Source organism: Phyllopteryx taeniolatus, unplaced genomic scaffold (genome assembly GCF_024500385.1).
Source record: "Phyllopteryx taeniolatus isolate TA_2022b unplaced genomic scaffold, UOR_Ptae_1.2 contig_24, whole genome shotgun sequence".
In the NCBI taxonomy this organism is placed as follows: Eukaryota; Metazoa; Chordata; class Actinopteri; order Syngnathiformes; family Syngnathidae; genus Phyllopteryx; species Phyllopteryx taeniolatus.
Window position 1 is genome coordinate 840,001 of NW_026903162.1, and position 25,582 is coordinate 865,582.

A 25,582-nucleotide genomic window follows, 5' to 3' on the forward strand; every position below is an offset into this window, starting at 1 on the left:
AGAATACAATGATTTGCAAATCATGTTCAACCTATATTTAATTGAATACACTACAAACAGGGACAGGTGGCAAAAAAGACTGAGAAAGTTGAGGAATGCTCATCAAATAGCTGTTTGGAATATCCCAGAGGTGAAAAGGCTAATTGGGAACATGTGGGTGCCATGATTGGGTATAAAAGGAGCTTCCCTGAATTGCTCAGTCATTGACAAGCAAAGATGGGGCGAGGGTCACCACTTTCTGAACAAGTGCGTGACAAAATAGTCGAACAGTTTAAGGAAAATGTTCCTCAAGGTACAATTGCAAGGAATTTAAGGGTTTCATCATCTACGGTCCATAATATCATTAAAAGGTTCAGAGAATCAGTAGAAATCACTGCATGTAAGCAGCAAGCCCGAAAATCAACATTGAATGCCCGTGACCTTCGATCCCTCAGGTGGCACTGCATCAAAAACCGACATCAATGTGTAAAGGATGTCACCACATGGGCTCAGGAACACTTCAGAAAACCAATGTCAGTAAATGCAGTTCGCCGCTATATCCGTAAGTGCAACTTGAAACTCTACTATGCAAAGCAAAACCCATTTATCAACAACACTCAGAAACGCCGCCGGCTTCTCTGGGCCCAAGCTCATCTAAGATGGACTGATGCAAAGTGGAAAATTGTTCTGTGGTCCGACGAGTCCACACATTTAAAATAGTTTTTTGAAATTGTGGATGCCGTGTCCTCCGGGCCAAAGAGGAAAAGAACCATCCGGAATGTTATGGAAGCAAAGTTCAAAAGCCAGCATCTGTGATGGTACGGGGCTGTGTTAGTGCCAATGGCATGGGTAACTTACACATCTGTGAAGGCACCATCAATGCTGAAAGGTACATACAGTTTTTGGAGAAACATATGCTGCCATCCAAGCAACGTCTTTTTCATGGACGCCCCTGCTTATTTCAGCAAGACAATGCCAAACCACATTCTGCACGTGTTACAACAGCGTGGCTTCGTAGTAAAAGAGTGCGGGTACTAGACTGGCCTGCCCTTCAGTCCAGACCTGTCTCCCATTGAAAATGTGTGGTGCATTATGAAGCGTAAAATATGACAACGGAGACCCCGGACACTTGAACAGCTGAAGCTGTACATCTAGCAAGAATGGGAAAGAATTCCACTTACAAAGCTTCAACAATTAGTGTCCTCAGTTCGCAAACATTTATTGAATGTTGTTAAAAGAAAGGTTTTTTTGGAACATGTTACAGCCATAAAATTCTAAGTTAATGATTATTTGCTAAAAACAATAAAGTTTATCAGGGCGGCACGGTGGACGACTGGTTAGAGCGTCAGCCTCACAGTTCTGAGGACCTGGGTTCAATCCCCGGCCCCGCCTGTGTGGAGTTTGCATGTTCTCCCCGTGCCCGTGTGGGTTTTCTCCGGGTACTCCGGTTTCCTCCCACATCCCAAAAACATGCATGAATTGGAGACTCTAAATTGCCCGTAGGCATGACTGTGAGTGTGAATGGCTGTTTGTTCCTATGTGCCCTGCGATTGGCTGGCAACCAGTTCAGGGTGTACCCCGCCTCCTGCCCGATGACAGCTGGGATAGGCTCCAGCACGCCCGCGACCCTAGTGAGGAGAAGCGGCTCAGAAAATGGATGGAATAAAGTTTATCAGTTTGAACATTAAATATCTTGTCTTTGTAGTGTATTCAATTGAATATAGGTTGAACATGATTTGCAAATCACTGTATTCTGTTTTTATATGTTTACCACAACGTCCCAACGTCATAGGAATTGGGGTTGTATTATTGGGCAGCTCAGTTACGAGGATTAGTAGAATGGGTGGAGCAAGACAGGGAAACAAATTGGAGAGAACTGGAGAACAATTCAAGCCCACTGATTCCCTTAGAGACCGCAATATTCTTAGAACAAAATAAATGGAAGGATCTTATCTATATAAAATTAATGGATTGCCTGCACACTGCACATATGGTCAATTGTGAAGAAAAAAATGGGAATGCCTTTAACAACTTCCTGTGCTCTTAAATTAAATGACTTCTGTCCAAATAAAATGGATTCAAGCTTTTTGATTTGGGCAGAAAAATCGTTAATAACTGTATACAAATTGTTCGATGGGGAAGTTCTAAAATATTTCAATCACAAGACCAATATGGGCTTTGATTTTTACCGATATTTACAGATAAGGGATTACATAAAATCAAAGGAGGAATCGGACAGATTGAAACGAATGCCCACTACTGTTGAAGCCTATCTTATTAAAATTATCAAAGAAAAAAATAAGGCGAAGGTTGTATCAAAGATGTATGCTTTTTTACAAACAACTAACGGACAACTCCCTTGATATAAATGGTAGGTGGGAATTGGAAGCAAACATTACAATTGAAGATGAAAAATGGATACAAGTGTGTCAAAATTGTCACAAAACAACAAATAGTCCTATTTGGAAAGAATTTGGTTGGAAAGTGATGAGATTTTTTGATCTCCATCTTTTGACAAAAATAAATCTAATTTGTGAGATTGCTATTATGTAGGAGACTACTCACATATTTTTTGGGACTGTCCCATTCTAATACCTTTTTGGCACGGAGTTGTGGGAGAAATCCGAATCATGCTAAAATGCAATGTGTCATTGGAATTGGTACATTGTATATTGGGGGCTCCACTAAAAGAGGGTTTTAAAAAATAATATGTTACATCGATACAAATTCTATTGTTCGTGGCAAGAAAAATGATTACGAAACATTGGCTCAAAGCTCAACCTCCCACACTTGAGCAATGGCGGGAGGGCTTGAAAAGGGTATATAGTATGGAGAAAATTACAGTCCAAGTAAGTACACTTAAATACTGAGCAATTTACTGACATTTGGGCACCAATATGCAACCACTTTGGCTGGTCAAATTAGACTAGGTGTTCGTGAATATTGTCAGATTACTATTTTGTCATGTTTTATGGGATGTGATTGTATTAAAATAAAAAAGGGGTAAAGAAGAAAAGGATAAAAGAGAGGAATCGAAGAAAAGAGAAGGTAAGGAGAAAAGAAGAAAAAAGGAAAAGGAAGGTAAATGGAGATAAAGGCAAAAAGGGATAAAAAAGTATATGTAAAGTATGTATATGTTTAATTTATACAGTATTTGTGACCACTGCCGAGTTGCCACGTTTTTTTACATGTTCTGGAAAATGTAAACTGAAATTAACATTGATTCAATAAATTTGTTCCCAAAAAAAAAAAAAAAAAAAAAAAAAAAACAGCTGTCAGAGCTGTCAATTGTGTTCCCCAGTGTTAAGATCAGTTACTGGTTTGGTCTGTGACGTCACAAATTGGTCACAAAATGCGTATAAATATCGTTTTCCAAAGTAAAAGCAGATGTTTGCAAATGGTTTATTTTGATTAAACACACGATTATCAGTCTGCTTTAAAGGACTACATAAATTTGAATATTTACTGTTAAGAGGCTGAAATCAGAGGATTTGGATTTTAAGTTAAACAATGCCTCTAAATAATTAACCGATTACCAAAATAGTTGTTAATGTAATAATCGATTAGTTTTTGATTAATAATTTAATTGTGACACCTCTACTGCTGATGGAATGCTGCATTTGCGAATTCACTCAGATTTGCATGTTTTCTTCATAACTACTTGATTTAGTTAAAAAATAAATAAAAGATGGGTTTGTAGTATGTCTTTTTAAACAAATTCAATTCACTGTTTTCAAATAAAATTCGAAAAAGACTGCTTTGTATTGCACCTTGTCCTCCAGGGTACATGCAGCGGAAGGCCCTTCCAAGTTCCTCAGCCTGCACCCTCCCAGCAGGTGTAAGCTCTCCTCCCCACTTCAGCACTAGCAGTAGAGATGGACCTTCTTTTCGTGTGTCTGTCACAAAACAACAACAACAACATATAAAGTAATACTTTTTTTTCCAGGATGGTTTTCAGTTTAAGTTGCTCATATATGTTTTTTGTAGTTTTGTACATGCCTTCTTCTTCACTCGAGGTTTTGGGCTGCCCATAGGGCAAGTAGGTCAGCTGCACTTTCCTGTTGATCCCAGAGAAGTGTCCATACCTTTATTTGTAGAAAAATATGATGAATGTGGAATCATGTAAATAAATGAGTACTACCAAGTACTACCTGCAATGTCGTCCTGCAAATACAGTGGATATAAAAAGTTAATGCACCCCCTGTTCAACTATTTTTTTGTGATATATTTAAAAAAACATTCAGCATTTCAAAACCTTTTCAAAAAAGGGAGAAAAAGAACAACTGAGATAATGTGGTTGCACAAGGGTGCATCCTCTAATAACTGGGGATGTGGCTGCATTAAGAATTAACTAATCACATTTCTACTCATGTTAATTGGGAGTCAGCACACGCCAGCCACCATTTGAAGTGCCTCTGATTAACCCCAAAGTAATTTCAGATATTTTAATGGGCTTTTCCTGAAATTTCTGAGGTCACAAAAGCTTCTGGCTTCAGTTAGAAAGATGAAGAGGAACTTTCAGCATGACAATGACCCAAATCATACAGTGGGGCAAAAAAGTATTTAGTCAGCCACCAATTGTGCAAATTCTCACACTTAAAAAGACGAGAGAGGTCTGTCATTTTCATCATAGGTATACCTCACCTATGAGAGACAAAATGAGGGGAAAAAAATCCAGAGAATGACTGTCTGATTTTTAAAGAATTTATTAGCAAATTATGGTGGAAAATAAGTATTTGGTCACCGACAAACAAGCAAGATTTGTGGCTCTCACAGGCTGTAACCTCTTCTTTAAGAGGCTCCTCTGTCCTTCACTCGTTTCCTGTATTACTGGCACCTGTTTGAACTCGTTATCAGTATAAAAGACACCTGTCCACAACCTCACCTCAAACAGTCACACTCCATACTCCACCATGGCCAAGACCAAAAAGAGCTGTCAAAGGACACCTGAAACAAAATTGTAGACTTGCACCAGGCTGGGAAGACTGAATCTGCAATAGGTAAGCAGCTTGGTGTGAAGAAATCAACTGTGGGAGCAATTATTAGAAAATGGAAGACATACAAAACCACCGATAATCTCCCTCAATCTGGGGCTCGACGCAAGATTTCACCCTGTTGGGTCAAAATGATCACAAGAACGGTGAGCAAAAATCCCAGAACCACACGGGTGGACCTAGTGAATGGCCCGCAGAGAGCTGGGACCAAAGTAACAAAGGCTACCATCAGTAACACACTGAGTAGAGCCGCCAGGGACTCAAATCCTGCAGTGCCAGACATGTCCCCCTGCTTAAGCCAGTAAATGTTTAGGGCGGTCTGAAGTTTGCTAGAGAGCATTTGGATGATCTAGAAGAGGATTGGGAGAATTTCATATGATCAGATGAAACTAAAACAGAACTTTTTGGTAAAACTCAACTTGTCGTGTTTGGAGGAGAAAGAATGCTGAGTTGCATCCAAAGAACACTATACCTATTGTGAACCATGGGGGTGGAAACATCATGCTTTGGGGCTGTTTTTCTGCAAAGGGACCAGGACGATTGATCCGTGTAAAGGAAAGAATGAATGGGGCCATGTATAGTCAGATTTTGAGTGAAAACCTCCTTCCATCAGCAAGGGCATTGAAGGTGAAACGTGGCTCGGTCTTTGAGCAAGACAATGATCCCAAACACACCGCCCAGGCAACGAAGGAGTGGCTTCGTAAGAAGCATTTCTAGGTGCTGGAGTAGCTTAGCCAGTCTCCAGATCTCAACCCCATAGAAAATCTTTGGAGGGAGTTGAAAGTCTGTGTTGCCCAACGACAGCCCCAAAACATCACTGCTCTAGAGGAGATCTGCATGGAGGAATGGGCCAAAATACCAGCGACAGTGTGTGAAAACCTTGTGAAGACTTACCTCTGTCATTGCCAACGAAGGGTATGTAACAAAGTATTGAGATGAACTTTTGTTTTTGACCAAATACTTATTTTCCACCATAATTTGCTAACAAATTCTTTAAAAATCAATGTGATTTTCTGTGTTTTTTTCCCCTCATTTTGTTTCTCATAGGTGAGGTATATCTATGATGAAAATTACAGGCCTCTCTCATCTTTTTAAGTGGGAGAACCTGCACAATTAGTGGCTGACTAAATACTTTTTTTGCCCCACTAAATCAACAAAAGAATGGCTTCACCAGAAGAAGATTAAGGTTTTAGAATGGCCAAGCCAGAGTTCTGACCTGAATTTGATCAAACTTCTATCTGTGGGATGATCTAAAGAGGGCTGTACCCAGGACATGCCCTTGCAAGCTAACACATATGGAGTGTTTTTTGCACAGAAAAGTGGGCAAATATTGTCACAAGATGTACCCCACTGATAGACACTGACTACCCAAAGACACTCCGTGCTGCAACAGTTATTAGTTTGAAGGTGTGAATATTTATGCAATGAGGTTATTGTAAGTTTTTATAGTTTATATTTTTTCCAATTGAGTTGTACAAGTTATGAAATTAAATGTTTTGAAATCATCTATCTATCATTTAGCTTATTTTTTGGTTCATGAAAACCTGGCCTTTGAAAATGGGTGTGTATACTTTTTACATCCACTGTAATTTTGGGTTAGAGTTTTCATTTCAATTGCCTATACAAAAATATGACAAATAGCATACAGAACAAAAAAAAGCTTTCTAAGGCCGCTTTTAGGTTCCTGGCGGTCAAGGCATCCCTGTTTCCAGCGTGGACAAAACGAGAGTCGTGACACAACGCAGGGGGGACGAGAATGGCATTGTCACATTGACAGGCCATGATTGTTGTGGATGCCTGGCAGGACGTTTAAAATGCAGGCATGTCAAACAAATTATTGTTGCAGGCCACATTGTCATTCTGGTTTCCCTCAGAGGGCAATTATGACTGTGAAACCATAATTATACACTTAATAACCATTATTATACATTTAATATATTTTTATTATGTTTGCTTTTTTGCTGACGGAAAACTAATATTATCTAACATTTATTGAGCAGCATTATCTCTCCCTGTGCTGACTATGTTGGGCTCTGCATGGCAGCTTCATCCAACTCTGCCAGGACCAGAAACCTGTTCCAAAGCTGCCCGATGACGTTTCATCCATACAAAGGTTTGACAGAACCTGAGAAACGTGCCTGAAACGGCAGGGAACGTACTGGTATCTGTGGTAAACCGTAGACCGAACCGTAGTGCACCGTTGAGCTTCCACGGTGCAGCAGCCACGTCCCCACACGGACCGTCACGAATAATGTGATAGACCATGAGAAAACATGGGGGTGGGTCAATTACAGAATTTTGCTATTGAGGGCCTTTCCCCTGCAAATCACTTTTTAGCGAAGCAGACCCAGAACATAACGGAGCCTCTCCCATATTAGGTACAGCGTTCTTTTTACATTTCATTTAGAATTACAGAAATTGTTTTATTGCAGTGATTGCCTCAAAAGGTTTTATCCAGGCCAGTTTTATTGGTTTTCTTTTCAAAACAATTTTGTTGGACAATAAAAAAGCAATACCGGAATTTCATTTTCTTAATCTAAATTTTTTAGTTAATATTACATTTGTTGTCGGCACGGTGGACGACTGGTTAGAGCGTCAGCCTAACAGTTCTGAGGACCGGGGTTCAATCCCCGGCCCCGCCTGTGTGGAGTTTGCATGTTCTCCCCGTGCTCGCGTGGGTTTTCCCGGGCACTCCGGTTTCCTCCCACATCCCAAAAACATGCATGGTAGGTTAGTTGAAAACTCTAAATTGCCCGTAGGTGTGAATGTGAGTGTGAATGGTTGTTTGTTTGTATGTGCCCTGCGGTTGGCTGGCAACCAGTTCAGGGTGGACCCCACCTCCTGCCTGATGATAGCTGAGATATGCTCCAGTGCGCCCGCGACCCTAGTGAGGAGAAGAAGCTCAGGAAATGGATGGATGGATGGATTGTATTTGTCACTGTGACTGTTGGTCTTCCATTCTCTAACAAGTCTGACCACATGTGTAGCAAAACAAATGCAATTTAAAAGCCCGTTATGTACAACAACAACAACAACAAAATTCAAAAAAAAAATTCTAAAAAAAAATAAAAAATTCAAGCATTTTCAATAACCTAAAGAGACTGGTGTAGCTGTGAAAAGGTTTTACATTTTCAGCCATTGATACACTGCTGCTTCCAAAGGAACCCCCACTCCGAGCAGTTTAAACATAACATACGGAAAGTTTAACATAGCAGGGAAAAAAAATCTCAGTGTAAAAGGAACTAGGGATAAAAACTTGATGATGGCTAGACCTGTCACGATAATTTTTCTAAGACGATATATTTTCCCAAAAACGATAAATGAAAAATAAGGCCCATCATTATTTTCATTTTTTATTATGTTATTATTTTTTGCTTTTAAATAAATATTGTTATTATTATGATTGATATAATTTCCCTTCTTGTTTCTCTATTAAATTGTTTTTCTTTCCTCTGTATAATATATATATATATATATATATATATATATATATATATATATATATATCCATCCCTCTATCCATCCATTTTCCGTACCACGTCTCCTCACTAGGGTTGCGGGCGTGCTGGACTGGCGCCTATCTCATCTTCGGGCGAGGGGCAGGGGACACCCTGAACTGGTCGCCAGCCAATTGCAGGGCACATATAAACAAACAACCATTCGCACTCACATAACAAAGAATAAAGAGCTGCAAGACTAGCCTGGTTTAAATTGAGCCTTCTTTTCCGATTATAATCGGTTTAGAAGCCCAAACCGAATGAAAATGCTCCATATAAACACCTCAATTGGAATAAAGAGGCCGAATCAGAATGGAATTTCATTCGGTTTCACTGAGGTGGAATATTCCTTTTGCCAAACCGATCATGTACACCGTTATTCAGATAGAGCCGGGAAAAGCTCTGTCTGTGCATGCTTTGTCTCGACGTGAATGCGCGGTGATGACATCGGTTACGCAGTATAAACATGGCGGCTCCCGACGGAGCTCGTATGCGTTCGAGATCTTGTTTTTAACCACTTGAGTTGTTTTTAATAAAGATTTCTTTTTTTGTGTAAATAAACGTATAAAAACAATACCAACTACTGTGCTGAATAACCAATGGACCTCCATCTTGATAAATGACGTGACGTTCACGACGACGTGAGCATGTCTCACGGTTGTTCCGTGTTAAATGTAGGGCACATCATGTATACACCCGATAGGAATAGATCACGTCACAGATAAACAGTTGACCAGAGATCTTCACTTGGAAAGATTTCAATCGACAAAAAGTGTCCATGTAAACCCAGCTACTGTGTGGCTGGTCCGCTAAAGGCGAGCCCTTCACCTGTCAATCAAATATACGTTGATGTTCTGGCTGAAAGTACTGGCTGAAAAATGTGTGCCACTGAGGTTATGCTTAATAAACAGTTGACGTCCATGTGTTTGTGTTAATTGAGGATAAACACACACAACAACTCGGAGCAAAGCGCTGATGTTTTATACAACACCGCCGCGGTGGAGCTAGCTGTTTTGCTCCTTAACTCGTTAGCTTGAAGGCTAGCTAGTTAGCTCGCTGTCTAGCCAACACAACAAACCGTTAACTTTCCCCTAAGTGTCTCTGTTGTGTGAATCTATGCGCTGGACATGGAGCAAGGCAGTGAAATATTGGACGGCGTCAACACCAGCAAGAGTCCGCCGGCGTTCCATGAGCCCACTAGCGACTAACGACACAGCCGTCCAACTCTGTCGGCTCACTGTATGATTCGTACATCAGCTCACCACAACATTGACCACTTATCGAGTCCAGAAAAACTAGCGTTGTCGATTTTATTTATCGAACGATAAAGTTGATATGGTAATTATCGTTACAGGCCTAACGATGGCCAAGATATGAATTCATTGCACTGAAGATGATCAAGTAAGAAAAGTGCCCCAGTAAATCCATCACTTACATTTCAAGAACAGTTTTCAGCTGCTCAAGTTTGGATTTCTTCTCTTCTATCTCACAGTCATTGTGTTGACCCAGTTCTGCTAACAACTGCCGTGTGATGTCTAGCACCTCCTATTGTAGTTCAAAAACCAAGTTATATCAATTTACACCAAGTTTAACACACAACGATTCGCAGATGTGTCAAGTGTGTTTGAACCAACACAACCATTAATTGCTACCTGCAGTTGCTTTGGCTTCTTCAGTTTTAATTTCCCAGTTTTGTAGCCTCCATATTTTTCAAATAGGTCAAAAAACCTGTATGGATGACAAACAGACTTTAATTGATCACATGGAAATCAAAAGTGGTTATTGCTATAGAAAGGGGACCAACTTACATGGGATTGCGAACTTCCATCTTCATCTTCTGCTTTGGTGTTCTGTCTCCATGTCGGATGACAGCGATCACACAGCGCAATTCCATCCTTGAGTGTCAAAGTTTAAGTTCATGATTAGATAAGCAATATCATATTTGTATGCAAAAAACAAAAAAAATAAAAACCTGCTGTTGAACATCACCTCCAGCCGATAGAAAATCATTTCCAGAACAATTTTTCTGACTCCCCTTATTTTAAAATGTATGCTAAGAACATTACTATGGGATAGTTATTCCAGTACATTATGTAATAGGACAAAAAGAATTGGGCATACTGTCCTCTGAGATGAACTCTCGCCAATTGGAAAAGTGTGCTGTGGTTTGACAAGTCCACATTTCAAAGTGTACTGGGATATCATGGACGTCGTGTCCTCGGGGTTATCAGCGCAAAGTTCAAAACCCAGCATCTATGATGTTATGGGGGAGTGTTCGTGATGGCATGCGATACTTGCACACCTGTGAAGGCACCATTAATACTGAAAGGTACGTACAGATTTTGGAGCAACATATGCTGCCATCCAAGCAACATCTTTTTCAGTGACATTCCTGCTTATTTCAGCAAGACAATGCCAAGCCACATTCCGCACGCTCCAACAGTGTGGCTTCTTCGTAACAATGCGAGTACTAGACTGGCCTGCTAGTAGTTGTGACCTGTCTCCCATCGAAAACGTCTTGCGCATTACCAAGCGCAAAACAAGACAACAGGGAGCTAGGACTGTTGAGCAACTGAAGTTGTACATCAAGCAAGAATTGGGAAGAAAAGCCTCAACAATTAGTGTCCTCAGGTCCCAAACGCTTATTGAGTGTTGTTAAAAGTAAAGGTGTTGTAACATAGTGTCCCAGCTTAGAACGTGTTGCAAGCATCAAATTTAAAAATGAGTGAATATTCAAATTGAGTGAATAAATTGCAAAAATCAGTTTGACCATTACAGTAAATATCTTGTCTTTGTAGTGTATTCAATTAAATATAGACTGAAAAGGATTTGCAAATCATTTTCTGTTTTTATTTACATTTACACAAAATCCCTACTTCACTGGAATTGGGGTTTTTAATAAATTTTTGGTTTCAGATCCTGTGTAGATGTGTAGCATTACTGTATGTATATTATTTTCCTCTCCAGAGACGTATTAATTTCCCTGCTACTTTGTTGTTCTAGGTTGGTTACTCTCCGCTATAACGTGGTTCCAGCCGGACCTATTTGACAAGTGTACTTCTTCTTCTTTTCCTTTCGGCTTGTCCCGTTAGGGGTCGCCACAGCGCGTCATCCTTTTCCATGAGAGCCTATCTCCTGCATCCTCCTCTCGAACACCAACTGCCATCATGTCTTCCCTCACGACATCCATCAACCTTCTCTTTGGTCTTCCTCTAGCTCTCTTGCCTGGCAGCTCCATCCTCATCATCCTTCTACCAATATACTCACTCTCTCTCCTCTGGACGTGTCCAAACCATTGAAGTCTGCTCTCTCTAACTTTGTCTCCAAAACATCGAACCTTGGCTGTCCCTCTGATGAGCTCATTTCTAATTTTATCCAACCTGGTCACTCCGAGAGCGAACCTCAACATCTTCATTTCCGCCACCTCCAGCTCTGCTTCCTGTTTTCTCTTCAGTGCCACTGTCTCTAATCCATACATCATGGCTGGCCTCACCACTGTTTTATAAACTTTGCCCTTCATCCTAGCAGAGACTCTTCTGTCACATAACACACCTGACACCTTCCTCCACCCATTCCAACCTGCTTGGACCCGTTTCTTCACTTCCTGACCACACTCACCATTGCTCTGGACGGTTGACCCCAAGTATTTAAAGTCCTCTACCCTTGCCATCTCTTCTCCCTGTAGCCTCATTCTTCCCCCACCACCCCTCTCATTCATGCACATATATTCTGTTTTACTTCGGCTAATCTTCATTCCTCTTCTTTCCAGTGCATGCCTCCATCTTTCTAACTGTTCCTCCAGCTGCTCCCTGCTTTCACTGCAGATCACAATGTCATCTGCAAACATCATGGTCCACGGGGATTCCAGTCTAACCTCATCTGTCAGCCTATCCATCACCACTGCAAAAAGGAAGGGGCTCAGGGCTGATCCCTGATGCAGTCCCACGTCCACCTTAAATTCTTCTGTCACCCCGACAGCACACCTCACCGCTGTTCTGCTGCCCTCGTACATGTCCTGTATTATTCTAACATACTTCTCTGCCACTCCAGACTTCCGCATGCAGTACCACAGTTCCTCTCTGGGTACTCTGTCATAGGCTTTCTCTAGATCTACAAAGACACAATGTTGCTCCTTCTGACCTTCTCTGTACTTTTCCATCAACATCCTCAAGGCAAATAATGCATCTGTGGTACTCTTTCTAGGCATGAAACCATACTGTTGCTCGCAAATACTCACTTCTGTCCTGAGTCTAGCCTCCACTACTCTTTCCCATAACTTGATTGTGTGGCTCATCAACTTTATTCCTCTATAGTTGCCACAGCTCTGCACATCACCTTTGTTCTTAAAAATGGGCACCAGTACACTTTTCCTCCATTCCTCAGGCATCTTCTCACGCACTAGAATTCTATTGAACAAGCTGGTCAAAAACTCCACAGCCACCTCTCCTAGATGCTTCCATACCTCCACAGGAATGTCATCAGGACCAACTGCCTTTCCATTTTTCATTCTCTTTAATGCCTTTCTAACTTCCCCCTTACTAATCATTGCCACTTCCTGGTCCACCACACTTGCCTCTTCTACTCTCCCTTCTCTATCATTTTCCTCATTCATCAACTCCTCGAAGTATTCTTTCCATCTACCTAGCACACTGCTGGCACCAGTCAACATATTTCCATCTCTATCCTTAATCACCCTAACCTGCTGCACATCCTTCCCATCTCTATCCCTCTGTCTGGCCAGCCTGTATAGATCCTTTTCTCCTTCTTTAGTGTCCAACCTGCCATACTTGTCATCATATGCCTCTTGTTTTGCCTTTGCCACCTCTACCTTTGCCCTGTGTCGCATCTCAATGTATTCCTTTCGCCTCTCCTCGGTCCTCTCAGTGTCCCACTTCTTCTTAGCTAACCGTTTTCCTTGTATGATTTCCTGTACTGTGAGGTTCCACCACCAAGTCTCCTTCTCTCCTTTCCTGCCAGAAGATACACCAAGTACTCTCCTGCCTGCTTCTCTGATCACCACCTGCAGTGGTCCAGTCTTCTGGAAGCTCTTCCCGTCCACCGAGAGCCTGTATCACCTCTTCCCGAAAAGCTGCACAACACTCGTCCTGTCTCAGCTTCCACCACATGGTTCTCTTCTCTGCCTTTGTCTTCCTAATTTTCCTCCCCACCACCAGAGTCATCTTACACACCACCATCCTATGCTGTCTAGCCACACTCTCCCCTACCACTACCTTACAGTTGGTAACCTCCTTCAGATTACATCGTCTGCACAAGATGTAATCCACCTGTGTGCTTCTACCTCCGCTCTTGTAGGTCACCCTATGTTCGTGCCTCTTCTGGAAAAAAGTGTTCACTACAGCCATTTGCATCCTTGTTGCAAAGTCTACCACCATCTGTCCCTCCAAGTTCCTTTCCTGGATACCGTACTTACCCATCACTTCTTCATCACCCTTATTACCTTCACCAACATGTCCATTACAATCTGCACCAATTACGACTCTCTCTCTGTCTGGGATGCTCAGAACTACATCATCTAGCTCCTTCCAGAATTTCTCTTTCACCTCTAGGTCACATCCTACCTGTGGGGCATAGCCACTAATCACATTACACATAACACCCTCAATTTCAAATTTCAGCCTCATCACTCGATCTGATACTCTTTTCACCTCCAAGACATTCTTAGCCAACTCTTCTTTTAAAATAACCCCGACTCCATTTCTCTTCCCATCTACACCATGGTAAAATAATTTAAACCCTGCCCCTAAACTTCTAGCCTTACTGCCTTTCCACCTGGTCTCCTGGACACACAATATATCAACCTTTCTCCTAATCATCGTGTCAACCAACTCCCGGGATTTTCCTGTCATAGTCCCAACATTCAAAGTCCCCACATTCAGTTCTAGGCTCTGTGTTTTCCTCTTCTCTTTCTGCCGAAGAACCCGCTTTCCACCTCTTCTTCTTCTTCTTCGACTTCGACCCACAGTAGCTGAATTTCCAACAGCGCCCTGCAGGTTGACGGCGCCGGTGGCGGACGTTGTTAACCCGGGCCACGACCGATCCGGTATGGAATTCTTTGGATGAACGCTCATATTTGTTTGGCAAGGTTTAAAGCCGGATGCCCTTCCTGACGCAACCCTCTGCATTTATCCGGGCTTGGGACCGGCCTACAGTTTGCACTGACTTGTGCCCCCCATAGGGCTGCATTCGACAAGTGTACTGTATCACCCAATCATATATTTCGGTGTTTCGCAACTATATGTCACAATAGCTTAGCAATTCGTATAGCTTCTACGTCGTTCTCCTGTTAACTACTCCTTGTCCGCCCATCGTGATAACGATCCTTGTCAGGAGTGTAGCTTATTCGCTGCCATGGAGGCGATGATTAGTGATTTATGCTCCGTTGACACCGGAATACGAAGTGAACTTTCGCCTCCGCGGCTACGCTTGTGTTTTTCTACGTTAGTGTACAAAACTGCGCTGACCGAAGTTTTTGGTTGCCTCATAACATGTTGTTTCAGTGGCCAAATCTTCAGTGCATCCCTCCCTAGGTGTGACCCTGCGCATTGCATACGGATATTTCCGGTTTCTGACATACTGTATTGTTGGATAACATCTTATCAGGGTTAATTAATCCACTTCAATGTATCGATTTATATTCCCACTATTCAACTACATCAATCTGTGCTCAGCAAATTGGCCTTTCGGACGACATATCAAACTAAAATCATTTTAAAACGTAATCAATTGATTATACCAATACTATGAAATAAAACATTGGATTTCAGCACGGCAGACTTTACATTGTTTTTATTTTATCTATTTTGTTTTTATTTAGCATTTTTAAAGATAAAAACATTAAGCTTTACTAGATTAAGTTGGCCTGTCTGTGACGTCATCGCCTCATGCTGGCAGACTACAAAACAACATGGACGAGAAATTAAGAAACCATTATGGTCCAGTGTGTGGAAACACTGTCTTTTGCAAGTAAAAAAAGTAAAAAAAAAAAAATAATAATAAAATAAATCAATAAATAAACGTTTTCGCTGCAGATTAATGCCTCAAAGATTGCAACGGCATAGTGTTTGCGTGGGTGCATATTAATACTTTAAGAACAAAAGCAGCAGACCATAATTAGTACCATCTGTCACTTTACACTCCATAGCGTGCTTCAGGCTACATGTCAACAAAAACCACAAAACATCAGTATGCATTCCCCAGACATGTGCCAGCAGAGTTTTTAGTACTAGTGGTGACATAGTGAACGAAAAGAGAACTGTTTTGTATCCAGATCATGTAGTGCTGGGCGATATATAGTGGGGCAAAAAAGTATTTAGTCAGCCACCAATTGTGCAATTTCTCACACTTAAAAAGATGAAAAAGGCCTGTAATTTTCATCATAGGTATACCTCACCTATGAGAGACAAAATGAGGGGGAAAAAAATCCTGAAAATCATGTCTGATTTTTAAATAATTTATTAGCAAATTATGGTGGAAAATAAGTACTTGGTCAATAACAAAAGTTCATCTCAATACTTTGTTTATACCCTTTGTTTCCTCCCACATCCCAAAAACATGCATTAATTGGAGACTCTAAATTGCCCGTAGGTGTGACTGTGAGTGCGACTGGTTGTTTGTTTGTATGTGCCCTGCGATTGGCTGGCAACCAGTGCAGAATGTACCCCGCCTCCTGCCCCATGATAGCTGGGATAGGCTCCAGCAGGCCCCCGACCCTAGTGAGGAGAAGCTGCTCAGTAAATGGATGGATGGAATTTCAAATGTGGACTCGTCGGACCACAGAACACTTTTCATCAGTCCATCTTAGATGAGCTCGGGCCCAGAGAAGCCGGCAGCGTTTCTGGGTGTTGGTGATAAATGGCTTTTGCTTCGCATAGTCGAGTTTCAAGTTGCACTTACAGATGCAGCGCCGAACTGTATTTACTGACATTGGTTTTCTCAAGTGTTCCTGAGGCCATGTGGTGATATCCTTTACACATTGATATCGGTTTTTGGTGCAGTGCCGCCTGAGGGATCGAAGGTCACGGGCATTCAATGTTGGTTTTCGGCCTTGCCGCTTATATGCAGTGATTTCTCAAGATTCTCTGAACCTTTTGATGATATGATGGACCGTAGATGATGAAATCCCTAAAGTCCTTGCAATTGTACGTTGAGGAACATTGTCCTTAAACTGTTTGACTATTTTCTCACGCACTTGTTCACAAAGAGGTGAACCTCGCCCCATCTTTGCTTGTGAATGACTGAGCAATTTAGGGAAGTTCCTTTTATACCCAATCATGGCACCCACCTGTTCCCAATTAGCCTTTTCACCTTGCGGGACTGTTCCAAACAGCTATTTGATGAGCATTCCTCAACTTTCTCAGTCTTTTTTGCCACCTGTCCCAGCTTTTTTGGAATGTGTTGCAGCCATGAAATTCTAAGTTAATGATTATTTGCTAAAAACAATAAAGTTTCTCAGTTTGAACATTAAATATCTTATCTTTGTCGTGTATTCAATTAAATATTGAACATGATTTGCAAATCATTGTATTCTATTTTTATGTATGTTTAATGCAATGTCCCAACTTCTTTGGAATTGGGGTTGTATATCATTTGGAAACTACCGTAGTCTGCAAAACATGTATGAAAGACATTACGACAAAGACAGGCATTTACGTGTAAAATCACCTGAAGATGAAGCACGTTAACAAATGCAAAGTGCCTGTGACGCTCCTGTAATTTCAACAAAACAAACTTAATAGGATGTTCAGCTCCTCTAGTTATGAGAGGTCAAGCACCTGACGGGGTTTGTATACATAAGATTACCTGATTATTAGCTTGATTTTATTTATTTTTAAAAACTTTTTTTGGGGGGTGGGGGGGGGGGGGTAGTGACAGCTCTAATAGAATCATATCGAATCGTCATTAGGGGGAAAAAAATTAGGATATCAAATTTAGGCCATATCGCACAGCACTAATATAATGTTGATCAGCTGATATTTTTGGACGGGAAAAATAGCTGTATGTCATTGAAGAATAGTTGGTAACACTTGATATTCTGTAAAATATTAGTGCGCTTCTGTTTGTTTATTAAAGTGAGAGTAGTAGCAGGTTCAACCACCGCTCATTTAAGCTGAGGATATGTTGGTTGCACTTTCTATTAATGTTCTATTAATGTTGTATTTTGTATTATTTCTTTGATTAAAAACAACATCATAAATTGCAGGTAAACCTACTGTTAAGCCAACCTGAGGGATGTTAGTTGCACTTTATTCAAAAAATGTGTGACTGCCCTTGCCATTAATTGTTCTTTATTGTTTCTTCATAATATCCATAATTAATTCGACCTGACACCCTTACAAGAAACCACAGGAATCTAGGAACTTTCACCTGCACTGTGCAGCATACAGGTATTTATTTCAGTCACACTCGTTGAATTTTTGGCTAAAAGGTTACTGAATCAATTTCCAGCCACTTACTCATTTCGAATCGGACCGTTCTAAATCAGGGGTGTCAAACTAATTTTTGTCACGGGCCACATAGTAGTTACGGTTCCCCTCAGAGGGCCGTTCTGACTGTGAAACCTTATAAATGTTTAAGCTCCTCATCATATTACATATAAACAACAAAGTGATTAATTTTGAAATCAGAGGTCAAGGATAATAGTTTAATTATTGTTTACGATACATGATTTGCTTTAATGGGCCACATAAAATGATGTGGCGGGCCGGATCTGGCCCCCGGGCCTTGATTTTTGACACTTGTATTCTAAATACACCAACTTTGTCTTTGAATTGAATCAGCAACTACGAATCATGACACAAATCGAATAGTTAAAACGAATCGTTACACCCCTACACATTACATAATAATTCATGACATATTCTGTAGTAAAGGTAAATTCAAGTCATCACTTTCATGAGAGTAGAATATCATTGCAGCTTCAAGATTACGACTGCCCAAGATGATGTGCTCATCAAGATAAAAACTAATGTCCAATGGATTTAAATTGAGGAATTCCTACATTAAACACATCTGCAAAGTTAACATCTAGCAAATTGTATACAACACTACTACTATTACTCACATGGTCCCTGAAGTAGTCGGAACAATTGGAATGTCCTCTGCTTCAGTAGGGATAGACCATGGAATCTGAAACTGAGGCGCTAGCTCACGCATCACAATATTCCTTAAAAAAAAATAATAATAATTAAATCAATAAAGGATGAAAAAAGATTGATACAGATAGGACAAAATGGTCCAACCAACAAGGAATAGAAAAAATATACTTTAAAATCAATTAATTTCAAACAATTACTAAAACTGTTACCCTAGGATCTTAGCGCAGTCATCGTAGTATTTCATAGAGTTCTTCACAAAACTAAAACCGTTGACATCACACACATAGGAGTGCCCATTGGCTCGAAGCAGGTCGAACCCACAAACAGTTTGCTGCAGTAATGTGAATAGGCAAAGCAAAGCATTTTTAAAGATTGAAGGTGTAGTGACAGCGTTAAACAGAATACAATAACATACGCTTTGCTTACCTTGAATGCTAAACAGACTTTCCGGGCAACCAGTTTCTCCATAGCTGACAACATAACAGGGTAACGGACCTCCTTGCCCTCACTGTCTCGCTCTACCTTCCCGTCCAGAGCAGGAGACTTTCTAGCTTCGGCATGAGCATAGTCAGGCCCCACAGTATATACCTGGAGTTGACATCAACATCTTAGTTGAACATTGATCTACTGGTCTTGATGATCATGGAAAATACAGTGGATCCTCGCTACACAAACTCCATCCGTTACAGGACAGCGCCCCAAAGCAAATATTCACATTAAAATGAATGCAAATAAAATTACCTTGTTTTATGTGTCTAGGAAAAAGGAAAAAAGATGTAAATGAACCCTTTATTGCCTTTTTGTTCTTTTAAAGGTTCCCTGCCATATTTTTATTTTATTTTTTAATAATTTGTAATGTCCTTTTATCATGTTTGCAAGATAATTTGAGTTGGAAATGCCCAAGATGGTGTTTTCCAAACTATTCTAGTTGGTCTTTTACACCTGGAAGATGAGACTGCCGGATTTCTTATTAATATTCAATATGTAAATACATTTTGCACTGATTGGATCATCTTACCTTAATTTGTATATGGCATATGACCGCGGCAGTAGTGTACACATGGAATGTGTATTTGCTTCTACAATCGACAGTCGTAAACAAGTAGTACTTACTAGAGACGGCAGTTTCCTCACTCAGCATTCTGCCGGGTGCCCACAAATTGCGAAAATCATTGTATCCGCCATTGTTTGAGGACGTTGTGAGTGATGCAGCATATTATTGACGCCAATTGGCTGTAGCAACGCAGCGTCACGTGAACTTGAGTGGGCAGGTACTTGAATATTAATTGGTGAATCGCCGATTTCAAATCCACCTGTTTTGAAGGCGGTTAGGTTTCAAAGCCTAGTGCATACAACTGACAAAAGGCATAGATGTCAAACTTCAACCAGGTCACAGACTCATTTTGACCCATGTTATGCATAAAACAGTAGAAATCGTTTTTGATTTTGAAGGCATGGGACCTTTAAGAAGAGTACAGAGCTGACGCACCTGAGTGAAAACACAATTAAGCGTTCCGCCTGGATACTGTGACCGTTTTAACTGAAGCAATATTTGTTCGAAAATGTTTTTTGTAAACTGATTTGTTTGTGAACATGGTTGGTCCTAAACTTGAGGTTCCATTGTACTACATTAACTCTGTTCAGATGCTTCAAAACCACTTGCAATGGAGTCATTGAAGCATTCCCTCTAGTCTCTGCAGAAGCCTCAAACTGAATGTGAACTGAATTTAACAACATTTAAAAACGTTTGCTCTTTTGGTGACAAATTGAATAACTGATGCCTTTACAACTATCATAGTCTCTGATTTGTTTCATCATTATCAGGGGTGCACATAAACATATTGGTCATGCTCTCAAATGAGCACCAGAGGTTGTTGCGTGGTACTCATTTCTTTCATGACTCACCGACTTCACTGGATGAACTTATGTCCATTTGTAGACATACCCGCCATCTGTTATTTCTTTTCTGCTCAAATAAAGGAATATAACTTTTGTTTTGTTGTGTTTCGTGACCTTAGAACTCCCCCTCCCCTTTTAGGTATTTTTGCATATGCTTTACGTTTTATTAGTCGTAATCTAAACCAGTTCAGGGACTAGTAAACAGCCTGTACATACATACCTGTAGCAATAGACATTTTATATAATTTTATACGTGGCATTCTATATATAAAAACATGGACAAAATTGTTGGTACCCATCTGTTAATGAAATAAAAACCCACAGTAGTCACAGAAATTACTTACCCCACAGTGGACACTGAAATAACTGACATATCTGACAAAAGTAATAATAAATAAATTAAACAATGAAAATCCGACATTGTTTTTGAATTGTGGTTCAACATGATTATTTTTACAAAACAAACTCATTAAACAGGTCTGGACAAAAATGATGGTCCCACTAGAAAAGATTGAAAATAATTTGACCACTGGAACTAGTTCAAACAATGTGTGTCTAATTAGCATCACAGGTATCTTCAAACTTGTAATCAGTCGGTGACTAGTAATCACTGTGCTGTTTGGTGACATGGCGTGTACTACGCTAAACATGCACCAGAGGAAGCGAAGGAGAGAGTTGTCTCAGGAGATCACGTTAAATGTAAAGACGTTAAGACCATTTCCGAGCAGCTTGATGTTCCTGTGACTACATTTACATAAATTATTCAGAAACTTAAGATCCATGGGACTGTATCCAACCTACCTGGACATAGCTGTAGGAGGATTATTGATGACAAATTGAAGAGACGGCTAACCCAAATGGTAACAAAAGAGCCCAGAACAACCTCAAAAGAAATTAAAGGTGAACTCCAACGTCAAGGTACGTCGGTGTCAGATCACACCATACGTCGTTGTTCGACCCAAAGTGGAAGATGACCAAGGAGGACAACACTGTCAGAAATAAATCATGAAAAAGCGAGACTGGAATTTGCCAAACTGCATGTGGATAAGCCACAAAGCTTCTGGGAGAATACTCTATAAACAGACAAGACAAAACTGGAATTTTTTGGCAAGGCAGATCAGCTCTATGTTCACAGCTGCAAAAATGAAGCGCATCAAGAAAAGAACACTGTCCTTACTGTGAAAGATGGAGGAAGTTTCTTTTATGTTCAGGGGCTGCTTTGCTCCATCTGGCACAGAGTGTCTTGAATCGTGAACGGTACAATAAAATCAAGACTATCAAGGTATTCTGGAGAGAAATGTGATGCCCAGTGTCAGAAAGCTTGATTTCAGTTGCAGCTCATGGGTCTTGCAACAGGATAATGACCCAAAAGACACAGCGAACAACACCCAAGAATGGCTGAGAGCAAAACATTGGACTATTCTGAAGTGACCTTCTATGAGTCCTGATCTAAATCCTATTGAACATCTGTGGAAGGCGCTGAAACATGCCATCTGGAGAAAGCACTAAACCTCTTGCCAAAATACCTGCTGGTCTCATTGAAAATTACAAAAAACGTTTGATTGCAGTGATTGCCTCAAAATGTTGTGCAACAAGGGTACCATCATTTTTGCCAAGGCCTGTTTCATGAATTTGTTTTGTAAAATGATTCTGTTAAACCACAATTCAAAAGCAAGGTCTGATTTTCATTGGTTAATTTTCATCAAATTTTCATTTATTATTATTTTTGTCATATTCAAGTTATTTCAGTGTCCACTGTGGGGGTTTCTTTCATTAACAGAGGGGTACCAACAATTTCATCTTTGTGTGTATCTGTAATTATAAATAAATAATTATTTTATAATCCTGTGAGGACATTTTCAGGTTATTTCTAAATTATGGCAAAAGGGAGAGGGACCGTGGTTGTACCAGCCTACACTGGCGAAGAGGACGATATAATGGGGGTCGAGGCGGCCGCCATCGAGGAGTCTCGCACAGGGTGCCATTGAAGCTTGGACCACCCCTGACTTGCAGCATGGGACCACGTGATCAGCTAATTTGGCGCATTTTCGAGGATAGTGGTCACCAATCTTTTTTGCACCACGGTCCAGTTTCACGTAAATACATATTTTGACAGACCATCGATGCTTTCGTGCAGCAAGACTGAGACGCCCGACGGAGCCAGCTGCCTCATCAGCAGCCGATGCACTCACTCAGCCACCGTCACTGCTTGAGAGTGTCGCCAGGTGTGGGGAACTTTCTTGTGCGCCAGAGAACTCTGAACTCAACTAAACTGAGAGAGGAATGAATCAATTCATGAAGGGATTCCATTCAGTACATTCACTAAAAATATTTTAGTTTGAACGAGTGGTTCGTAAACGACAACACTACTCGACCACCGTCTACTGCTGCTTTTCATTTTTGAAATTTTCCTCCCCACCACCAGAGTCATCTTACACAGAACCCTCCTATGCTGTCTAGCCACACTCTCCCCTACCACTACCTTACAGTCGGTAACCTCCTTCAGATTACATCGTGTGCACAAGATATAATCCACCTGCGTGCTTCTACCTCCGCTCTTGTAGGTCACCCTATGTTCCTGCCTCTTCTGGAAAAAAGTGTTCACTACAGCCATTTGCATCCTTGTTGCAAAGTCTACCACCATCTGTCCCTCCAAGTTCCTTTCTTGGATGCCGTACTTACCCATCACCCCTATTTCCTTCACCAACATGTCCATTACAATCTGCACCAATTACGACTCTCTCTCTGTCTGGGACGCTCAGAACTACTTTGTCTAGCTCCTTCCAGAATTTCTCTTTCACCTCGAGGTCACATCCTACCTGTGGGGCATAGCCACTAATCACATTACACATAACACCCTCAATTTAAAGTTTCCGCCTCATCACTCGATCTGATACTCTTTTCACTGCCAAGACATTCTGAGCCAACTCTTCTTTCAAAATAACCCCGACTCCATTTCTCTTGGGACCGGCCTACAGTTTGCACTGGCTTGTGCCCCCCATTGTGCTGCATTGAGACGACTAATCTGTGGGAGCCAGAAATCTTTACTGTTGGTAGGGGATCAAATATTTATTTCACTCAATGAAATACAAATAAATGTATTTATTTATTTATTATTATTAATTATTATTATTATTATTTTTTTTTTTAAATGTGATTTTCTGGATTTTCTTTTAAATGTTTTGTCTCTCACTGTTTACATACAACTACCATTAAAATTATAGACCGCTCATATCTTTGTCAGTGGGTGACCTTACAAAATGAGTGAGGGATCAAATAATTATTTCCTCCATTGTATGTGCGTGCACCTTTGAACATTATGAATTTACAAAATTCAATTGCACTGTGGAGGAAAACATTAAGGACTATTCTGCTTTGCGCAAAGGACAGCTAACCCGATGACGTATACAAATTACTTGGCAGTTAAATCTCTTTCATCATATTTTTATTTTCCAGACTCTTTCTATGCACTTTCCTTGAAGAAAAAACACCTTACCTTCACATCTGTGCCATCTGTTGGCATAAACTCTTCATAGATGTAAGAGCCAGTCTTCCTCACATTGCTCTCTGGTGAGTACACACTGCTTCTGCTCCCAATCTAGAGAAGTCAGAGAGTTGATGTTAAACAGTGTGAACATTCAAGCTCAAGTATTCTGAGTTATCGCTGAGTGAAATGTTGTAAACACAGTCTTTTAAAGGCATTGATCTGCAGAGCTCTTGCCGTCAGACAATATTTTGCTTACTGTGTGGCAAGTGACAATGATTAAGTCAAGAAAAGCACAAACAACCCTATAAGTTTACCATTACAATCGTTTTCAGGACAGTGTGGATAACCCCGTCTTTTGCAAGGGTTACATTAAAGAAATCCTGCAGAAAAAAGGTCCACATAGTGCGGCACTGTTACGTGCGTTGGTAGTGACTGTACAGCGCGCGCCGTCCCCTGTATCACTAAGCAAAGCATAACATTTACAGCTCTTCAAAATATTAAAAATTAATCGAAATAATATGTTGTGGGTTTCGAATGCTGAAATATAATGTGGCAAATCTGCAACTAAAAACGAATGTGTTCAAATTAGAAATCCATGAGTAGTCAAGGCCGCAAAACCTGAACAGAGATTATGGTGTGGGATTACTACTTCCCAGTTTTTTTTTACCCCATTCGGTGTCGCTGTTTTTTGGATTAAGGTTTTGGCGCAGGATTTTATGGATGGATACCCTTCCTGACTTCCACCCCTTCCTATTCATCTGGGCTTTGGACCAGCACCGAGTTATGCAGACTTGCAGGTATTATTCCCAGTTAGTCTCCCATCCAAGTACTAACCAGGCCAGACCCTGCTTGGATCCAAGTTTAACATTTTCAGAGTGGCATAATCGCAATTAATGGGGGATTACTGTATTACTCAAATAAAAAGGAGGGTATGTTCTCAGTATTGAATACAGCTTTTAAAAATATTTCCAAATATATCACCAGTGATTAGATTTCTGGATGGTATTAGTCATAGATGAAATTGGATCAAAAGGACCGAGTCCAAACAACTATCACCACACTGAAAGGATAACTTTGCATGCGGGGGAGGGGAGTGGGGACTCACGAGGCCTAGTTGGTAAATTTGAGACATTTGCCAGGCTGCGGGCTGAGTGAATTTGGTCATTCAAAAATTCATGAATAAATTAATAAATAGATTAACAGAGATCTTTGATGAAATTAAGAAGCAAGTTACAGGCAGAGTTACAGAAGTGGAAGTGAAACATCAAGCGTGTAAACAGCGGCCAGTGAAGAAATTAGGAATAATTCAGAACTGGACAACATTTCTCCAATAAAAGATGAGCAAAGAACTATGTTTGCTCTCTTCTGGTGGAAAAGTGTGTTTTCACACTTCTGTGGAATTCAGCAAGACACAGGTGGCTTTAAAGATGGTGTCATGTTGTAACAGGCAGCACCCACCAACTTGATCAGATTGTCACATAATCAGTCTTGCAGGCATGCCTTCCAAATTGTGAACTTTGGTTCTTTTCAATATAGATGTATGAACCAGTTTAACAGACAAGCAGTGAAAATGAACAAACAAAGTAGTATGACAAGGGACTTAAATTATAA

General features: G+C 40.7%; 1 protein-coding gene across 7 annotated transcripts in view; it reads right to left on the reverse strand.

The window, feature by feature from the left end:
* ppip5k1a (diphosphoinositol pentakisphosphate kinase 1a) overlaps positions 1-25,582 on the reverse strand; it is a 137,242-nt gene that overhangs the window by 89,363 nt on the left and 22,297 nt on the right. For all 7 annotated transcript variants that reach the window (XM_061765039.1, XM_061765037.1, XM_061765035.1 and 4 more), the window contains exons 6-14: positions 23,981-24,082; positions 19,012-19,173; positions 18,795-18,916; positions 18,552-18,653; positions 10,279-10,365; positions 10,123-10,198; positions 9,906-10,015; positions 3,979-4,064; positions 3,750-3,875 (exon numbers count right to left, since the gene is read on the reverse strand). In XM_061765039.1, coding sequence (XP_061621023.1) covers positions 3,750-3,875; positions 3,979-4,064; positions 9,906-10,015; positions 10,123-10,198; positions 10,279-10,365; positions 18,552-18,653; positions 18,795-18,916; positions 19,012-19,173; positions 23,981-24,082 — 973 coding nt within the window. The remainder of the gene's footprint in view (positions 1-3,749; positions 3,876-3,978; positions 4,065-9,905; positions 10,016-10,122; positions 10,199-10,278; positions 10,366-18,551; positions 18,654-18,794; positions 18,917-19,011; positions 19,174-23,980; positions 24,083-25,582) is intronic.